The 18,171-nt window shown below is 28.2% G+C and overlaps 1 protein-coding gene across 2 annotated transcripts; it reads right to left on the bottom strand.

Moving 5' to 3' along the window:
- Positions 1-1,474: 1,474 nt before the first annotated feature.
- On the bottom strand, positions 1,475-17,742 carry LOC107449181 (uncharacterized). Of its 2 annotated transcripts, XM_071181706.2 has the most exons (3): positions 17,586-17,742; positions 1,936-2,157; positions 1,475-1,893 (listed from the first exon to the last, which is right to left on the bottom strand). In XM_071181706.2, exons 1-3 carry the CDS (start codon positions 17,598-17,600, stop codon positions 1,807-1,809), a joined length of 324 nt encoding a protein of 107 aa, XP_071037807.1. In that variant the 5' UTR covers positions 17,601-17,742; the 3' UTR covers positions 1,475-1,806. The 2 variants fall into 2 exon arrangements, with proteins under 2 accessions (XP_071037807.1, XP_071037806.1); XM_071181705.2 differs by having other exon boundaries at positions 1,475-2,157.
- Positions 17,743-18,171: the final 429 nt, after the last annotated feature.

Here is an 18,171-nt window from a genome sequence, read left to right as displayed (position 1 = left end):
CAAGTGTGAGAAAAACTTTATTGATTTTTTTTTATACCTAATACGGTTTAACAACCAAAATTCTATCCGCATCAACTAGGCCCTCTTTTGTCATTTAATTTGTAATCTTTTGTCTTAAGTCATTTTGTTCCGTGCAGCTGGGAACATACTGTAATCGAGAGTACTAATCAGTCAACCTTCTTGCCGGTTAAATAGGAGTTCGAATGGCAGCGTTGATGCCACAATATTTCATCCGTTCCTTTAATACATGAAGAGTTTCCACTATCCTGCACTCTACTATCGGTGACCCTAAACTGTTAGAATACGAAACTATCCTTCACGCATAAATGGCGCAGCACCCAGAGAGTTCCAATATTTCCCTAAAGTTTTATGGTTTAGAAACTGTGCTAAAGGTAAATGGTTACAAAATCGTATAATCACTGTTTCTTAACCATAAAAGTTGTAAGCGGTTCCTACACCGTAAAGTTGGGAACATAAACTTTACGGTTAATCGGTTAGACAGACTACTGCTGATTATTTTAGCGTAATTTAAGAATGAAAATTCTAACAGCGTTATTAATTTAAATTACGTAAATGGATGTTCTGTATGTAAGATCTTCCAAGAATCACCTACATTCACTCACAAGAATTAGAATGAATTTTATAAAAACCCCGTGTACATTTTTCTTTTAAATTTTTTTTGAAATATTTTTTTTAATTTTCGATATTTACGGTATTATAAAATTTTCAAATTTTCAAATTTTCCCCGATTATGTCCAGAACTATGGGACAAACTTTAATAAAGTTTTGAGAATATAAACATTTTTAAAACAAATATAATGAACCATTTTACCATTTCAGATGGGACACTGGTATCCTATTGATACATTTTTTCTGATGCTCTAATTACAAGCAAATATATATTTTGGTATTATTTAATTATAAAAAACAGTATAATAGTCCCTAAAATATCTGTTACAGTTTGGAATCATATTCGTATTAAAATATAAATTCCAAACAAATTCCTTAATATTCAAAAATATATCAATAATTGATCTTGTAAATTAAAGAAATTTCAATGATAAATAACTGTTTCTCTTAGATCTTAGATCTGAAAATAAGTGCAAATTTGAAAAATTATTGTTTAGAAGTGAGCCGTGTTTGAAAGATTTTACGTCCAACGACGAAAAAGACACCGGTATTTCGTGCTGCGTTTCAAAACCATAAAAATTTAATTATTTTATTTAATACAAAATAATGAAAAAAATATAAAAAATATGTTTAATACATATTCTGCGTCAAAGGGTAGATTAAGAAAATATATGACGGCAAATATAATGACCACTCGATGCAAAATTATTCTAAAAATTTTATTTTATTACATGATATGGGAATGTTAAGGGTTTTGATTGTTAAAATTTTATTTGTATGAAGAAAGAAGGTGTGTAATTATGCCAATATAATTTCTTTTAACCTGAAAGGAAAAAATAACTAGTTTTAATATAGTTTTTAATGTTCTCTTTTTTTAACATCATCATTATGCGAATCTTTCTTAAAGCATTCTAAATGTTTTTAAGCACGCTAAAAACATTTACAGTTTCTACTAAATATAGTTTATTAACACATTTTATTTTTAATAACTAAAAGCTTTAGAAACAATTTTATAAGGTATATTTTCAAATTTTATTTATCAAGTAATTGAAATAGAAATGCAGGCATGGTTCTAGTCTAAAAACACAATGTTAACATTTACACTCTTGCTTTCTTTCAAAGTTCTAACTAGTTTTAATAGCCAGAGCCACCACCATAGCCACCTTGACTACCATATCATTTTCCTTGTCTACCATATCCCATTCCTTGTCTGCCATATCCCATTCCTTGTCTTCCATATCCACCTCCTTGTCCTCCATATCCACTTCCTTGTTTACCATATCCCATTCCTTTTCCTCCATACCCCATTCCTTGTCCGCCATATCCTCCTTGTCTACTGTTTGCACGCCTGGATCGTCCACCAAAAATATCATCTTGTTCTTCTTCGGGACCACCACGATTTCCAAATGGTGGTGGTCCAAAAAGATCTGGGGGTGGTCCTCTGGGTGATCCAGGTTTTGAATCATCAAATTCTTGGGCTTTCGATGCAAGAACAAAGCCGAGAACCCCAAACAGGAGAAATGTATGCTGTAAAAAATAAATGAATATAATTTTCAAATAAAAATAAACATTTTATAACGGAGATATGAAACCTTATCTACTATTAAATATTCAAGAAAAATGCACGAAATAAAGTTATTGTCTTTAAAATTGCAAATATTTAAGAACAATTATTGAGCTATATAACTAAATTGGTTCATGTAGCCTAATTACAAACCTGCCAATTGTCTTTTAGACAGAACGTTAAAAATGGATAAAGCAAGGCAAATAAGTTATTTCGTTTAAAATAATTAATATATTAAGGTAGTGAAAATTAAAGCTGGAATAAATCTTAAAACATAGCATTTGATACAGTGAAATACTGGGTGTTGTGTGATAACCACCCTGAAAGTAAATTTAGAAAAAACCTCATCATAAATGAAGTCCCAAATTAGTTTCTAAGCAAGGAAAAAAACGCATTAAAGTACCTTTTGTCACTACTGAGATTGTATACGGAAACAGAATAGTTGAGTGACAAATTTAAAAAATGCATTCAAGTTTTATCAGGTAATCAAACTGGTTTTCATGATTTTAAGTACATACTCAGTAATGATTTGTTAGATTTTAATATCATTTTTTTAACTTTAATTTTGATAAGAATTCTAAACACACATATTTGTATTGATCATTACAAAACTTCATACATGTAACTGATTTTTCTAAAAGTAGAACAATGAGATTTGCATTCAGGTGATTCAAATAATTAAAAAGAGTACAATAATACAAGAGTACTGTATAAATACAGTACTCTTGTATTATATATATATATAACGAAGTAAATAAATACAAGAAGACACGAAGAAAGTTAAGAAAAGCAATAAGTTTCATTTATTGCGCATAAGCTGCAAGTAAACAGAACTCATTAGAAAAGTTCAAAAGGAAACAAAGGATAAGGATAAAACAAAGGAAAATTATAGACATATGAAGAAAAAAAGGGGGAGGGGAATAATAATGAAAAAAACATAACAAACGACTGATTAAAAAAAATAATAAAAAAAAGAGGATGATTTTTTTTGTAAAATATATATATATATATATATATATATATATATATATATATATATATATATATATATATATATATATATATATATATATATATATATATATATATATATATATATATATATATATATATATATATATATATATATATATATATATATATATATATATATATATATATATATATATATATATATATATATATATATATATTATGTAATGTTAAAACAATTATGTATTAAATATAATCCTTAAATAGAGCATTTATCTAACGCGCAAACGTTTAAAAACCTTTCCCACAAGAAAGTAATAATATTGATCTAATTATCTCAAAAAATGTGATGATGGGGCTTTAGCAGCTTGGGAAATTGATCAGTCCCACGCTACTGAGACCTATTAACATTTAAATATATTGTCCAGAAAGATATAAAAACCCTCTTTCCAAGGTCAAATGTGCTATTCTATACCTATCCACCAGCATGTAAGGTTGTCATTCTGGGGCTCTGGCCCTTACTTTAATAAAATTATATTATGATTCCCGTATTTTCCTGTATCTTTTTCAAGAAGCACCGGCCACACTACGAACTTACAATGTTTAGGCTTTCAAAGCGTAACATATATATATATGGGTCATTCTCACAAAAACAGTCATTTTCATGTCCCAAGTATATTTTATGTTTGTTTTACAGCTTACGAGAAAAAAAAATTCAGGGAAAGTGTCCTTCAGAATGCAAGCTAACAAAAGAATAAAAATAAAATTATCAATTTTTATTTTTTATTTATTTTAGGTAATTAAAATATACCAATATGTCATTCCCTCACTTGTCCCCACTGCTGATTTAAAAAAAGAAAAAAATTGTTTCTGAAATAAAAAAAATTTTTTTACAAATTCGTGTTTTTTATTTCAGAATACTGAAATATAGAATTCAGAAAATCAATTTTAAGTTTAATTTCTGATAAAAATATTAACACAGCGCTATTTTAAACTTTGTCCCCAGTGTTTCGCGTCATTCCCTCACTACAATGTTCTTATCAGCTGCAATTTTCTTAGAATAAAAATATTTTAATAAAAACTTCAGAAGTTAACAACTGGCATCATAGAACAAAATTGCAGTATGTTTCCATCTTCAACTTAAGGAAGCTTTATTGTGGAATAAATTTGAATGAATCAAACCAGGTAAAATTTTTTACATTTGTCATTCCCTCATGTCATTTTTTAGAGTAAAATAAAATACAACTTCATCGAGAAAATGGATAATTATATGTTGCTTTCTTGTATGAATATAATTGTATGTGATTAACTTCAGAAATTAATTAGGCCTAACTGCTATTTTTAAATTTTATTGAATTCGTCATTCCCTCACTAGTGTATAAAGTGAGGGAATGACGCTGAAGTGAGGGAATGATTCAAGATGAGTATATTATCAAATTTTTTTTGTTCAATCGTGCCAGCCAATTTTATTTCCCAAACCTGTAAAAACTATTAAATATATAAGACTAAATTATAATAAATATTAGATATACTTAGTATGTTATCATTTTCAAACTTTAGGTAGATGTAACTTAGATAAAAACATTTATTAAAATAAAATATCATTCCCTCACTATAAGTGTCATTCCCTCACTTTTTTTTAAAAAAAAAGGCGGGCAATTTATTTATAATAAAATTAATTAAAAAATTAATAAATTAATTTATTAAATTAATTAATTTATTTATTAAATTAATTAATTAATTATTATAAATTAATTAATTATAAATTAATTTCTTAAAAAATTAATTAATTTAAATATTAAGTATAATTTATAGGATATATACTTTCTTTATAATGCCATTACATATTTCTATTAATATAAAAAGTTTCAGAGCTTTTTATTCACTTTACTTTTTTGGGATTTCATGAACTGAAAAATGACAGTTTTCGTGAGAATGACCCATATATATATATACACCGAAGAGCCATTACATTATGACCACCCTGCTAATAACATGTAGGACCACCTTTAGCCCTCAAAACTGCTAGCACCCGCTGTGGCATTGATTCCACAAGGTGCTGATCTGGTACCAAGGGCTCACCAACTGGTCCTGCAATTCCTTCACATTGCGAGGGGGTAGCGTGGCAGCACGAATTTTGTTTTCCAAGTAGGACCACAAATGCTCTATTGGATTAAATTCAGGTGAATTTGGGGGCCAAGACATGACTTGAAAGTCACTGGAATGTTCCTCGAACCAATCCATGACGATTCGACCCTTATGACATGGTGCATTATCCTGTTGGTAAACAGCATCCCCCGCAGGAAAAACTGTAGTCATGAATGGGTAAACTTGGTCTGTAACTATATTCAAGTAGCTTACAGACGTCAGGGATTGTTCTATGAGGATTATGGGACTTAATGTGCCCCATGAAAACATTGTTCCTGGGCGAGAAAACATGAAAACCTGGGTGAGCCCATTGTTATAGATGGAGGGTGGTCATAATGTAATGGCTCTTCGGTGTATATCAGGACTAATAAAGTTAAGAAAGAATCATTCGTATGGATACGAGAGAGAAATTAAAGCGTAAACCAAATGATCCTCTCAAAACCAGCTATTAATAAAAATAATTAGAAAGCGGAATACCTGTAACCGAAGTAGACATTAGTATACATTAAATGTAGACTATACAGAATTTTTTAACCCGCCTCATATCGTATTTTGCAATATCATTGATTTTAGTTACACCTGCGCTAACTATTATATATAGAATGACAAGGACAAAAGAAAATATTTTTTTAAAAATTTTTATACATATTTCTTAGCGTACGCATATGTTTTTCTAAATTTTGACATCTATCTTTTGACTTGGTATTAGTATCAAAATTTTCATTTGAACCAAAAAATTATTAACGTGTCCACCAAATGATCCCTTCAAAACCAGCTAGTAATAATAATTATAAAGCAATAAAGGGGAATCCCTATAACCGAAGTAGACAAAAGTGTACATTAAATGTAGCCTTTACAGAATTTTTTTATCCCGCCTCATATCGTATCCAAGTCAAAGGATAGGTGTCAAAATTTCGAAAAATGTATACTTATGCTAAAAAACATGTATAAAATATTTTTAAAAAATATTTTATTTTGTCCCTTTCACTCTGTATATAATAGTTAGTATATTAGCATACATATATGTTTCTCTAAATTTTAACACCTATGCTTTGACTTGGTATTAGTATCAAAGTTCTCATTTGAGCCAAAAGATTTTTTAAAAAATTACTAAAATGTCTACCAAATGAACCCCTCAAATCCAGCTATTAATATCTTTGTTAATTATTTTCGACACAATATAGTCATGTTAAATAAAAAGATTCAGTTCCTATCTCATAACTTACTCACGCGTCCTAAACTGGTCATTTCTTTATACTTTTCATTTATTTACACTTTATTAATTATTTTCGGCATGATACAGTCGCGTTAAATAAAAAGATTCGGTTCCTATCTCATAACTTACTCATGCGTCCTAAACTGGTAATTTCTTTATACTTTTCATTTATTTACACTTTATTAATTATTTTCGACACAATACAGTCGCGTTGAATAAAAGATTAAGTTCCTATCTTAAAACTTACTCATGGGTCTTAAACTGATCATTTCTTTATACTCTTCATTTATTTACACTTTATTAATTATTTTCGGCATAATACAGTCGCATTGAGTAAAAGATTAAGTTCCTAGCTTAAAACTTACTCATGCGTCTTAAACTGATCATTTCTTTATACTCTTCCTTTATTTACACTTTATTAATTATTTTCGACACAATACAGTCGCGTTAAATAAAAAGATTCGGTTCCTATCTCATAACTTACTCATGCGTCCTAAACTGGTCATTTCTTTATACTTTTCATTTATTTACACTTTATTAATTATTTTCGACACAATACAATCGCGTTGAATAAAAGATTAAGTTCCTATCTTAAAACTTACTCATGGGTCTTAAACTGATCATTTCTTTATACTCTTCATTTATTTACACTTTATTAATTATTTTCGGCATAATACAGTCGCGTTGAGTAAAAGATTAAGTTCCTAGCTTAAAACTTACTCATGCGTCTTAAACTGATCATTTCTTTATACTCTTCATTTATTTACACTTTATTAATTATTTTCGACACAATACAGTCGCGTTAAATAAAAAGATTCGGTTCCTATCTCATAACTTACTCATGCGTCCTAAACTGGTCATTTCTTTATACTTTTCATTTATTTACACTTTATTAATTATTTTCGACACAATACAGTCGCGTTGAATAAAAGATTAAGTTCCTATCTTAAAACTTACTCATGGGTCTTAAACTGATCATTTCTTTATACTCTTCATTTATTTACACTTTATTAATTATTTTCGGCATAATACAGTCGCATTGAGTAAAAGATTAAGTTCCTAGCTTAAAACTTACTCATGCGTCTTAAACTGATCATTTCTTTATACTCTTCATTTATTTACACTTTATTAATTATTTTCGACACAATACAGTCGCGTTAAATAAAAAGATTCGGTTCCTATCTCATAACTTACTCATGCGTCCTAAACTGGTCATTTCTTTATACTTTTCATTTATTTACACTTTATTAATTATTTTCGACACAATACAGTCGCGTTGAATAAAAGATTAAGTTCCTATCTTAAAACTTACTCATGGGTCTTAAACTGATCATTTCTTTATACTCTTCATTTATTTACACTTTATTAATTATTTTCGGCATAATACAGTCGCGTTGAGTAAAAGATTAAGTTCCTAGCTTAAAACTTACTCATGCGTCTTAAACTGATCATTTCTTTATACTCTTCATTTATTTACACTTTATTAATTATTTTCGACACAATACAGTCGCGTTAAATAAAAAGATTCGGTTCCTATCTCATAACTTACTCATGCGTCCTAAACTGGTCATTTCTTTATACTTTTCATTTATTTACACTTTATTAATTATTTTCGACACAATACAGTCGCGTTGAATAAAAGATTAAGTTCCTATCTTAAAACTTACTCATGGGTCTTAAACTGATCATTTCTTTATACTCTTCATTTATTTACACTTTATTAATTATTTTCGGCATAATACAGTCGCGTTGAGTAAAAGATTAAGTTCCTAGCTTAAAACTTACTCATGCGTCTTAAACTGATCATTTCTTTATACTCTTCATTTATTTACACTTTATTAATTATTTTCGACACAATACAGTCGCGTTAAATAAAAAGATTCGGTTCCTATCTCATAACTTACTCATGCGTCCTAAACTGGTCATTTCTTTATACTTTTCATTTATTTACACTTTATTAATTATTTTCGACACAATACAGTCGCGTTGAATAAAAGATTAAGTTCCTATCTTAAAACTTACTCATGGGTCTTAAACTGATCATTTCTTTATACTCTTCATTTATTTACACTTTATTAATTATTTTCGGCATAATACAGTCGCGTTGAGTAAAAGATTAAGTTCCTAGCTTAAAACTTACTCATGCGTCTTAAACTGATCATTTCTTTATACTCTTCATTTATTTACACTTTATTAATTATTTTCGACACAATACAGTCGCGTTAAATAAAAAGATTCGGTTCCTATCTCATAACTTACTCATGCGTCCTAAACTGGTCATTTCTTTATACTTTTCATTTATTTACACTTTATTAATTATTTTCGACACAATACAGTCGCGTTGAATAAAAGATTAAGTTCCTATCTTAAAACTTACTCATGGGTCTTAAACTGATCATTTCTTTATACTCTTCATTTATTTACACTTTATTAATTATTTTCGGCATAATACAGTCGCGTTGAGTAAAAGATTAAGTTCCTAGCTTAAAACTTACTCATGGGTCTTAAACTGATCATTTCTTTATACTCTTCATTTATTTACACTTTATTAATTATTTTCGGCATAATACAGTCGCGTTGAGTAAAAGATTAAGTTCCTAGCTTAAAACTTACTCATGCGTCTTAAACTGATCATTTCTTTATACTCTTCATTTATTTACACTTTATTAATTATTTTCGACACAATACAGTCGCGTTAAATAAAAAGATTCGGTTCCTATCTCATAACTTACTCATGCGTCCTAAACTGGTCATTTCTTTATACTTTTCATTTATTTACACTTTATTAATTATTTTCGACACAATACAGTCGCGTTGAATAAAAGATTAAGTTCCTATCTTAAAACTTACTCATGGGTCTTAAACTGATCATTTCTTTATACTCTTCATTTATTTACACTTTATTAATTATTTTCGGCATAATACAGTCGCGTTGAGCAAAAGATTAAGTTCCTAGCTTAAAACTTACTCATGCGTCTTAAACTGATCATTTCTTTATACTCTTCATTTATTTACACTTTATTAATTATTTTCGACACAATACAGTCGCGTTAAATAAAAAGATTCGGTTCCTATCTCATAACTTACTCATGCGTCCTAAACTGGTCATTTCTTTATACTTTTCATTTATTTACACTTTATTAATTATTTTTGACACAATACAGTCGCGTTGAATAAAAGATTAAGTTCCTATCTTAAAACTTACTCATGGGTCTTAAACTGATCATTTCTTTATACTCTTCATTTATTTACACTTTATTCATTATTTTCGACACAATACAGTCGCGTTAAATAAAAAGATTCGGTTCCTATCTCATAACTTACTCATGCGTCCTAAACTGGTCATTTCTTTATACTTTTCATTTATTTACACTTTATTAATTATTTTCGACACAATACAGTCGCGTTGAATAAAAGATTAAGTTCCTATCTTAAAACTTACTCATGGGTCTTAAACTGATCATTTCTTTATACTCTTCATTTATTTACACTTTATTAATTATTTTCGGCATAATACAGTCGCGTTGAGTAAAAGATTAAGTTCCTAGCTTAAAACTTACTCATGGGTCTTAAACTGATCATTTCTTTATACTCTTCATTTATTTACACTTTATTAATTATTTTCGGCATAATACAGTCGCGTTGAGTAAAAGATTAAGTTCCTAGCTTAAAACTTACTCATGCGTCTTAAACTGATCATTTCTTTATACTCTTCATTTATTTACACTTTATTAATTATTTTCGACACAATACAGTCGCGTTAAATAAAAAGATTCGGTTCCTATCTCATAACTTACTCATGCGTCCTAAACTGGTCATTTCTTTATACTTTTCATTTATTTACACTTTATTAATTATTTTCGACACAATACAGTCGCGTTGAATAAAAGATTAAGTTCCTATCTTAAAACTTACTCATGGGTCTTAAACTGATCATTTCTTTATACTCTTCATTTATTTACACTTTATTAATTATTTTCGGCATAATACAGTCGCGTTGAGCAAAAGATTAAGTTCCTAGCTTAAAACTTACTCATGCGTCTTAAACTGATCATTTCTTTATACTCTTCATTTATTTACACTTTATTAATTATTTTCGACACAATACAGTCGCGTTAAATAAAAAGATTCGGTTCCTATCTCATAACTTACTCATGCGTCCTAAACTGGTCATTTCTTTATACTTTTCATTTATTTACACTTTATTAATTATTTTCGACACAATACAGTCGCGTTGAATAAAAGATTAAGTTCCTATCTTAAAACTTACTCATGGGTCTTAAACTGATCATTTCTTTATACTCTTCATTTATTTACACTTTATTAATTATTTTCGGCATAATACAGTCGCGTTGAGTAAAAGATTAAGTTCCTAGCTTAAAACTTACTCATGCGTCTTAAACTGATCATTTCTTTATACTCTTCATTTATTTACACTTTATTAATTATTTTCGACACAATACAGTCGCGTTAAATAAAAAGATTCGGTTCCTATCTCATAACTTACTCATGCGTCCTAAACTGGTCATTTCTTTATACTTTTCATTTATTTACACTTTATTAATTATTTTCGACACAATACAGTCGCGTTGAATAAAAGATTAAGTTCCTATCTTAAAACTTACTCATGGGTCTTAAACTGATCATTTCTTTATACTCTTCATTTATTTACACTTTATTAATTATTTTCGGCATAATACAGTCGCATTGAGTAAAAGATTAAGTTCCTAGCTTAAAACTTACTCATGCGTCTTAAACTGATCATTTCTTTATACTCTTCATTTATTTACACTTTATTAATTATTTTCGACACAATACAGTCGCGTTAAATAAAAAGATTCGGTTCCTATCTCATAACTTACTCATGCGTCCTAAACTGGTCATTTCTTTATACTTTTCATTTATTTACACTTTATTAATTATTTTCGACACAATACAGTCGCGTTGAATAAAAGATTAAGTTCCTATCTTAAAACTTACTCATGGGTCTTAAACTGATCATTTCTTTATACTCTTCATTTATTTACACTTTATTAATTATTTTCGGCATAATACAGTCGCGTTGAGTAAAAGATTAAGTTCCTAGCTTAAAACTTACTCATGCGTCTTAAACTGATCATTTCTTTATACTCTTCATTTATTTACACTTTATTAATTATTTTCGACACAATACAGTCGCGTTAAATAAAAAGATTCGGTTCCTATCTCATAACTTACTCATGCGTCCTAAACTGGTCATTTCTTTATACTTTTCATTTATTTACACTTTATTAATTATTTTCGACACAATACAGTCGCGTTGAATAAAAGATTAAGTTCCTATCTTAAAACTTACTCATGGGTCTTAAACTGATCATTTCTTTATACTCTTCATTTATTTACACTTTATTAATTATTTTCGGCATAATACAGTCGCATTGAGTAAAAGATTAAGTTCCTAGCTTAAAACTTACTCATGCGTCTTAAACTGATCATTTCTTTATACTCTTCATTTATTTACACTTTATTAATTATTTTCGACACAATACAGTCGCGTTAAATAAAAAGATTCGGTTCCTATCTCATAACTTACTCATGCGTCCTAAACTGGTCATTTCTTTATACTTTTCATTTATTTACACTTTATTAATTATTTTCGACACAATACAGTCGCGTTGAATAAAAGATTAAGTTCCTATCTTAAAACTTACTCATGGGTCTTAAACTGATCATTTCTTTATACTCTTCATTTATTTACACTTTATTAATTATTTTCGGCATAATACAGTCGCGTTGAGTAAAAGATTAAGTTCCTAGCTTAAAACTTACTCATGCGTCTTAAACTGATCATTTCTTTATACTCTTCATTTATTTACACTTTATTAATTATTTTCGACACAATACAGTCGCGTTAAATAAAAAGATTCGGTTCCTATCTCATAACTTACTCATGCGTCCTAAACTGGTCATTTCTTTATACTTTTCATTTATTTACACTTTATTAATTATTTTCGACACAATACAGTCGCGTTGAATAAAAGATTAAGTTCCTATCTTAAAACTTACTCATGGGTCTTAAACTGATCATTTCTTTATACTCTTCATTTATTTACACTTTATTAATTATTTTCGGCATAATACAGTCGCGTTGAGTAAAAGATTAAGTTCCTAGCTTAAAACTTACTCATGCGTCTTAAACTGATCATTTCTTTATACTCTTCATTTATTTACACTTTATTAATTATTTTCGACACAATACAGTCGCGTTAAATAAAAAGATTCGGTTCCTATCTCATAACTTACTCATGCGTCCTAAACTGGTCATTTCTTTATACTTTTCATTTATTTACACTTTATTAATTATTTTCGACACAATACAGTCGCGTTGAATAAAAGATTAAGTTCCTATCTTAAAACTTACTCATGGGTCTTAAACTGATCATTTCTTTATACTCTTCATTTATTTACACTTTATTAATTATTTTCGGCATAATACAGTCGCGTTGAGTAAAAGATTAAGTTCCTAGCTTAAAACTTACTCATGCGTCTTAAACTGATCATTTCTTTATACTCTTCATTTATTTACACTTTATTAATTATTTTCGACACAATACAGTCGCGTTAAATAAAAAGATTCGGTTCCTATCTCATAACTTACTCATGCGTCCTAAACTGGTCATTTCTTTATACTTTTCATTTATTTACACTTTATTAATTATTTTCGACACAATACAGTCGCGTTGAATAAAAGATTAAGTTCCTATCTTAAAACTTACTCATGGGTCTTAAACTGATCATTTCTTTATACTCTTCATTTATTTACACTTTATTAATTATTTTCGGCATAATACAGTCGCGTTGAGTAAAAGATTAAGTTCCTAGCTTAAAACTTACTCATGGGTCTTAAACTGATAATTTCTTTATACTCTTCATTTATTTACACTTTATTAATTATTTTCGGCATAATACAGTCGCGTTGAGTAAAAGATTAAGTTCCTAGCTTAAAACTTACTCATGCGTCTTAAACTGATCATTTCTTTATACTCTTCATTTATTTACACTTTATTAATTATTTTCGACACAATACAGTCGCGTTAAATAAAAAGATTCGGTTCCTATCTCATAACTTACTCATGCGTCCTAAACTGGTCATTTCTTTATACTTTTCATTTATTTACACTTTATTAATTATTTTCGACACAATACAGTCGCGTTGAATAAAAGATTAAGTTCCTATCTTAAAACTTACTCATGGGTCTTAAACTGATCATTTCTTTATACTCTTCATTTATTTACACTTTATTAATTATTTGCGGCATAATACAGTCGCGTTGAGTAAAAGATTAAGTTCCTAGCTTAAAACTTACTCATGGGTCTTAAACTGATCATTTCTTTATACTCTTCATTTATTTACACTTTATTAATTATTTTCGGCACAATACAGTCGCGTTGAATAAAAGATTAAATTCCTATCTTAAAACTTACTCATGGGTCTTAAACTGATCATTTCTTTATACTCTTCAGTTATTTACACTTTATTAATTACTTTCGACACTATACAGCCACATTAAAAAAGTGTAAATAAATATAATTAAAATTAATTTCGCTTTATATATGGGGGTGGTATGTACCTTTTAGTTTTGTGCATGATTTAAGTGTTATATAGCAGTGATTTATTTACTTTTTTTTAATCCCGTACGAAGAACGGCGATTCAGCTTCTCTATAAATACAATCTCCCATTATTTATTGAAACTATTTTAGAAAAAGTAATGCAAAGTCAAAACATTAATACTGAAAGTATGTAAATACTTACAATATAGAAAAGAGTAATATGTAAATATAAATATTGAAGTATTAAGTAAGTGCATCGTCAAATTAATTAATAGTTAAACTTAATAATTTTGTCGATGCAAAAAGAAATCCATAATAGTTTTTAGTATGATTGCATGATTTTTAGTTCAAATTAGACAGTGGTAAATAAAATAAGGCAAAGAATTATTAGTCCCACCTTCCAATAAATTGGTGCTAAAATAATTCGAATATATGTGTTCCATTTCGTTCTGAAAATGTTACTTACCTGGTTCTTCCACTAAGTTTCGCAATTAATAAAACTAAAATAATTTCAATTTTTTTATTTAATGTTATATGTTGTAATCTTCGGCATCTTTACGTTGCCAAGGTAAGCATAGCTCGTTGTTTGTAATTCATGCCATTGGAATAAAGATAAAATCTATTTATCATCTCTTGTATGATGCAATTGCTCGCGGCCAATGCATGGTAAATAATATTTACCACTATTAAGTGATTTTTTCAGGTTCATATCCCTTTCGAGGGGTCGTAAAACACTCAATTTAAAAGTATCGGTATTAAAACTGATTGATGCATTTTTAATAATCACCAAATATATCAATTTAATATTGTCTACCAATATTAGAATATTGGGTACGTGTTACATAATTCTTCCATTTGAGTCTATACATATTCGTCAGTGGCAGCCAACCAGAGCCGAATTTTTTTTAAAAATAATATTAGAACTTCATAACGATTTTGGAGCATGACCATTTATCTATCTGACCTTTACTTTTACTGTTAAAATATTTATAAGTAGTGGTGGAAATAAGTTCTTTCAATTCTAATTCATTAAAATATTAATGTACTATCTTAGCTACCACTGGAGAAAATATTTTCTGAAACTACGGAAAACCCGTTGTAGAATTCTTATCAAAATCAATTCGCCAATTACCATAATACCAATAGTACATATTACAGTCAATGATGTATATGAATTAAGCGTCTTCTGTGGCTGGTGTTTTTTTGCGCTTTTCTTAAACGAATTTCCCATTAATCTTTCCTCCATGAGCTTTGCGTTTCAGCACATAGCTTATTTCATTTTATTTTATTTCAATTAATAGACATTATTTTTATCAATTGAGCATTAGTTTCAATAATAATATGCAGATTCTTCCAGTTATTCAAAACACGAATAACTATCTTCTCTACTTATTTTTTCTTTTATGTTCAGAAGTTACTTTTTTATTCCAATTTCATTAATTAACCATCATTCTCGTCAATGATAGTATGACGATTTCTTAGAGTTCTTCTAGACAAATAAATACCTTTACACCATTTATTTATTTATTTATTTTTTTTGCTTCCTAGTACGTAGCTTATTTCTTTTATTTCAATGCGCATATATTACCTTAATTAATTAAGCATCATTGGCGTAATTAACTCTCATTGGCGTCGATTTCTTATGTTTCTCCTTAACGAATTAATTTTACTTTTGAATACATAAATATTTTTTTCTATTCCATTACCGTTGGTTTTAAATAAGTAATTTTTTAGGAACTGTTTAAGTGAATTAATATAAATAAAACAAAAGTGGGTGGTGTACCAAAGTAGCACAATTCACAAAAACGATATCGTAAAAACTTAGCTTTGAACATTGTACAATATCGTAGCGAAACATTGTACTATATAAAAACTGACCCCTTTTATAACGTATATTCAATATCGCGAAACAATATTGTTTGATATTGTTAAAACGTTGGGGAACGTCGATCGATATCTATCAGCATTTCGGATATCTCTAAATTTATATTTTAAATTTATTTTTTGGAATTATAACAATTTGACGTCATTTTTTGCCTTTTAAATGATTAATTTTGATTTAAGAACACAATAAAGTTTAAAATGAAAAGTTTTACAAACAGACTTTTAATGTGAAATCGACGGGAATCGTACAATATCGTACACACAATGTCGAATTTCGCCAATATTGGCAATGTCGGTCGATGTAGACTAAAGCTGTTACAATATCCCTGTGCTACTTGGGTAGGGGCTCTACGTGGTATCAGACAAAGTAAAAATTTGGTGACGTGGACCACGCTCTCTACCCCGCAATGCTCATTGAATTTATCTGACACAGCGAATATGAAATAATTAAATATTTAAATACGTGCAATAGACTTTTTTTGATAAAATAGAGCTATAAGCTAACAAGGATCAGTAAGATTATCTTTAAAATATGTGAACAATTGAAACTTTAAATTTAAAACAATGGCTACTCAACCAATCAGAAAATTCCATTTCGTTTTTCACTCATCCGACACGAACAGTTTGTCGTAGAATGTTCTAATGCCGACACTGACCTTTCTCGTGCTTTGAACTATCTGTAGGCCAAATTTCATAGCTTTAGGTCGGATGGTTTAGAAGTCTTTAAAGGACACACACACAGACATTCCTTTTTTATATAGAGAGATTAAATATTTTATTAATTATTAATTATATTTTTTAAATAATAGTTTAAAACCTAATCAGATTTCGTCGAGTCTAATTTTGTAAATTGTTCGCCATGTTTTCTTACAATTTCAAAAAACTGGCAGTTTTTCCGTATTAGACGGAGACAGTTTTATAAACTTTGCTTAAAAATGTACAATAATAGAATATTCTATAGTTTATTATTTATTATAAAACTTATTATTTATTACGTAATTTATTAGTTATTATGTAATTTATTTATTTTTTAAAATAATAGTTCAAAACTTAATCGAATTCTCTCGAATCTAATTTTTTAAATTGCACTTACAGTTAACTTCGCCATGTTTTCTTACAATTTCAAAAAACTGGCAGTTTTCGTGTATTAGACGGAGACAGCTTTATAAACTTTGCTTAAAAATGTATAAATAGAATATTCTATAGTTTATTATTTATTATAAAATTTATTATTTATTACGTAATTTATTAGTTATTATATAATTTATTTATTTTCTTTTAAATAATAGTTTAAAACTTAATCGAATTCTTTCGAATCTAAGTTTATGAATTTTACTTACTGATAACTTCACCATATTTTCTGACAATTTCAAAATACTGGCAACTTTTGCGTATTAGACTAAGACATATTTACAGCTTTATTTACGTTGCTTTAAAATGTAACATAATAGAAAATTATCTAATATATTGCTTATTATATAATTTCTTATTTATTTTATTATCTATTTCATATAATTTTTAAATAATAGTTTAAAATTTAAATGAATTTTGTCGAATCAAACTTTGTAAATTTTACTTACTGATAGCTTCGCCATATTTTCTTACGATTTCAAAATACCGTTAGCTTCTGCGTATTATTTGGAGACACATTTATATACTTTGCTTTAAAATGTAATATAATGGAATATCCGGCATCGTTTGATACTAAAATAAGAAGATTTAAACAATAGGTAATTGTTCATAACTTTCCTTTTCGAAAACAAGGGCTGTAAAGTAAAAAACTTGTGGTACATTCTTCCGTTCTTACGTCATAATTGTTTCGATGTTATTCTACGTTGCAACGCAGGCGGTGAAGCTATTAATTATTTTTTTCCTTAGTTGATATACAGCCAACATTTTATGAAATGTTTATAAAAGAATAATTCGCATTTAAAATATTTTTTCTAATACTTAATATGATTTCTATTGAATCATTAAGGTTTGATTTTTATGAAGAAAATTACAGAAAATAAAAGTCATTTTATCAGGGATATATTTATGAATGGTATATGCAATTTGCAAGCCTTTTCTCGTTTGTAAGACTCACATGATGTTAATTGCAGTTATTATCATCATATATTGCAAATAAATTATCATCAAATGATAATTTTCAAAAAAATATATTAA

Source organism: Parasteatoda tepidariorum, chromosome 4 (assembly GCF_982258835.1).
Source record: "Parasteatoda tepidariorum strain Cologne lab strain chromosome 4, Ptep-v5.0, whole genome shotgun sequence".
Classification (NCBI taxonomy): Eukaryota; Metazoa; Arthropoda; class Arachnida; order Araneae; family Theridiidae; genus Parasteatoda; species Parasteatoda tepidariorum.
Note: the sequence above shows the minus strand (reverse complement) of the source record. Positions and strands in the feature narration are given on the sequence as shown.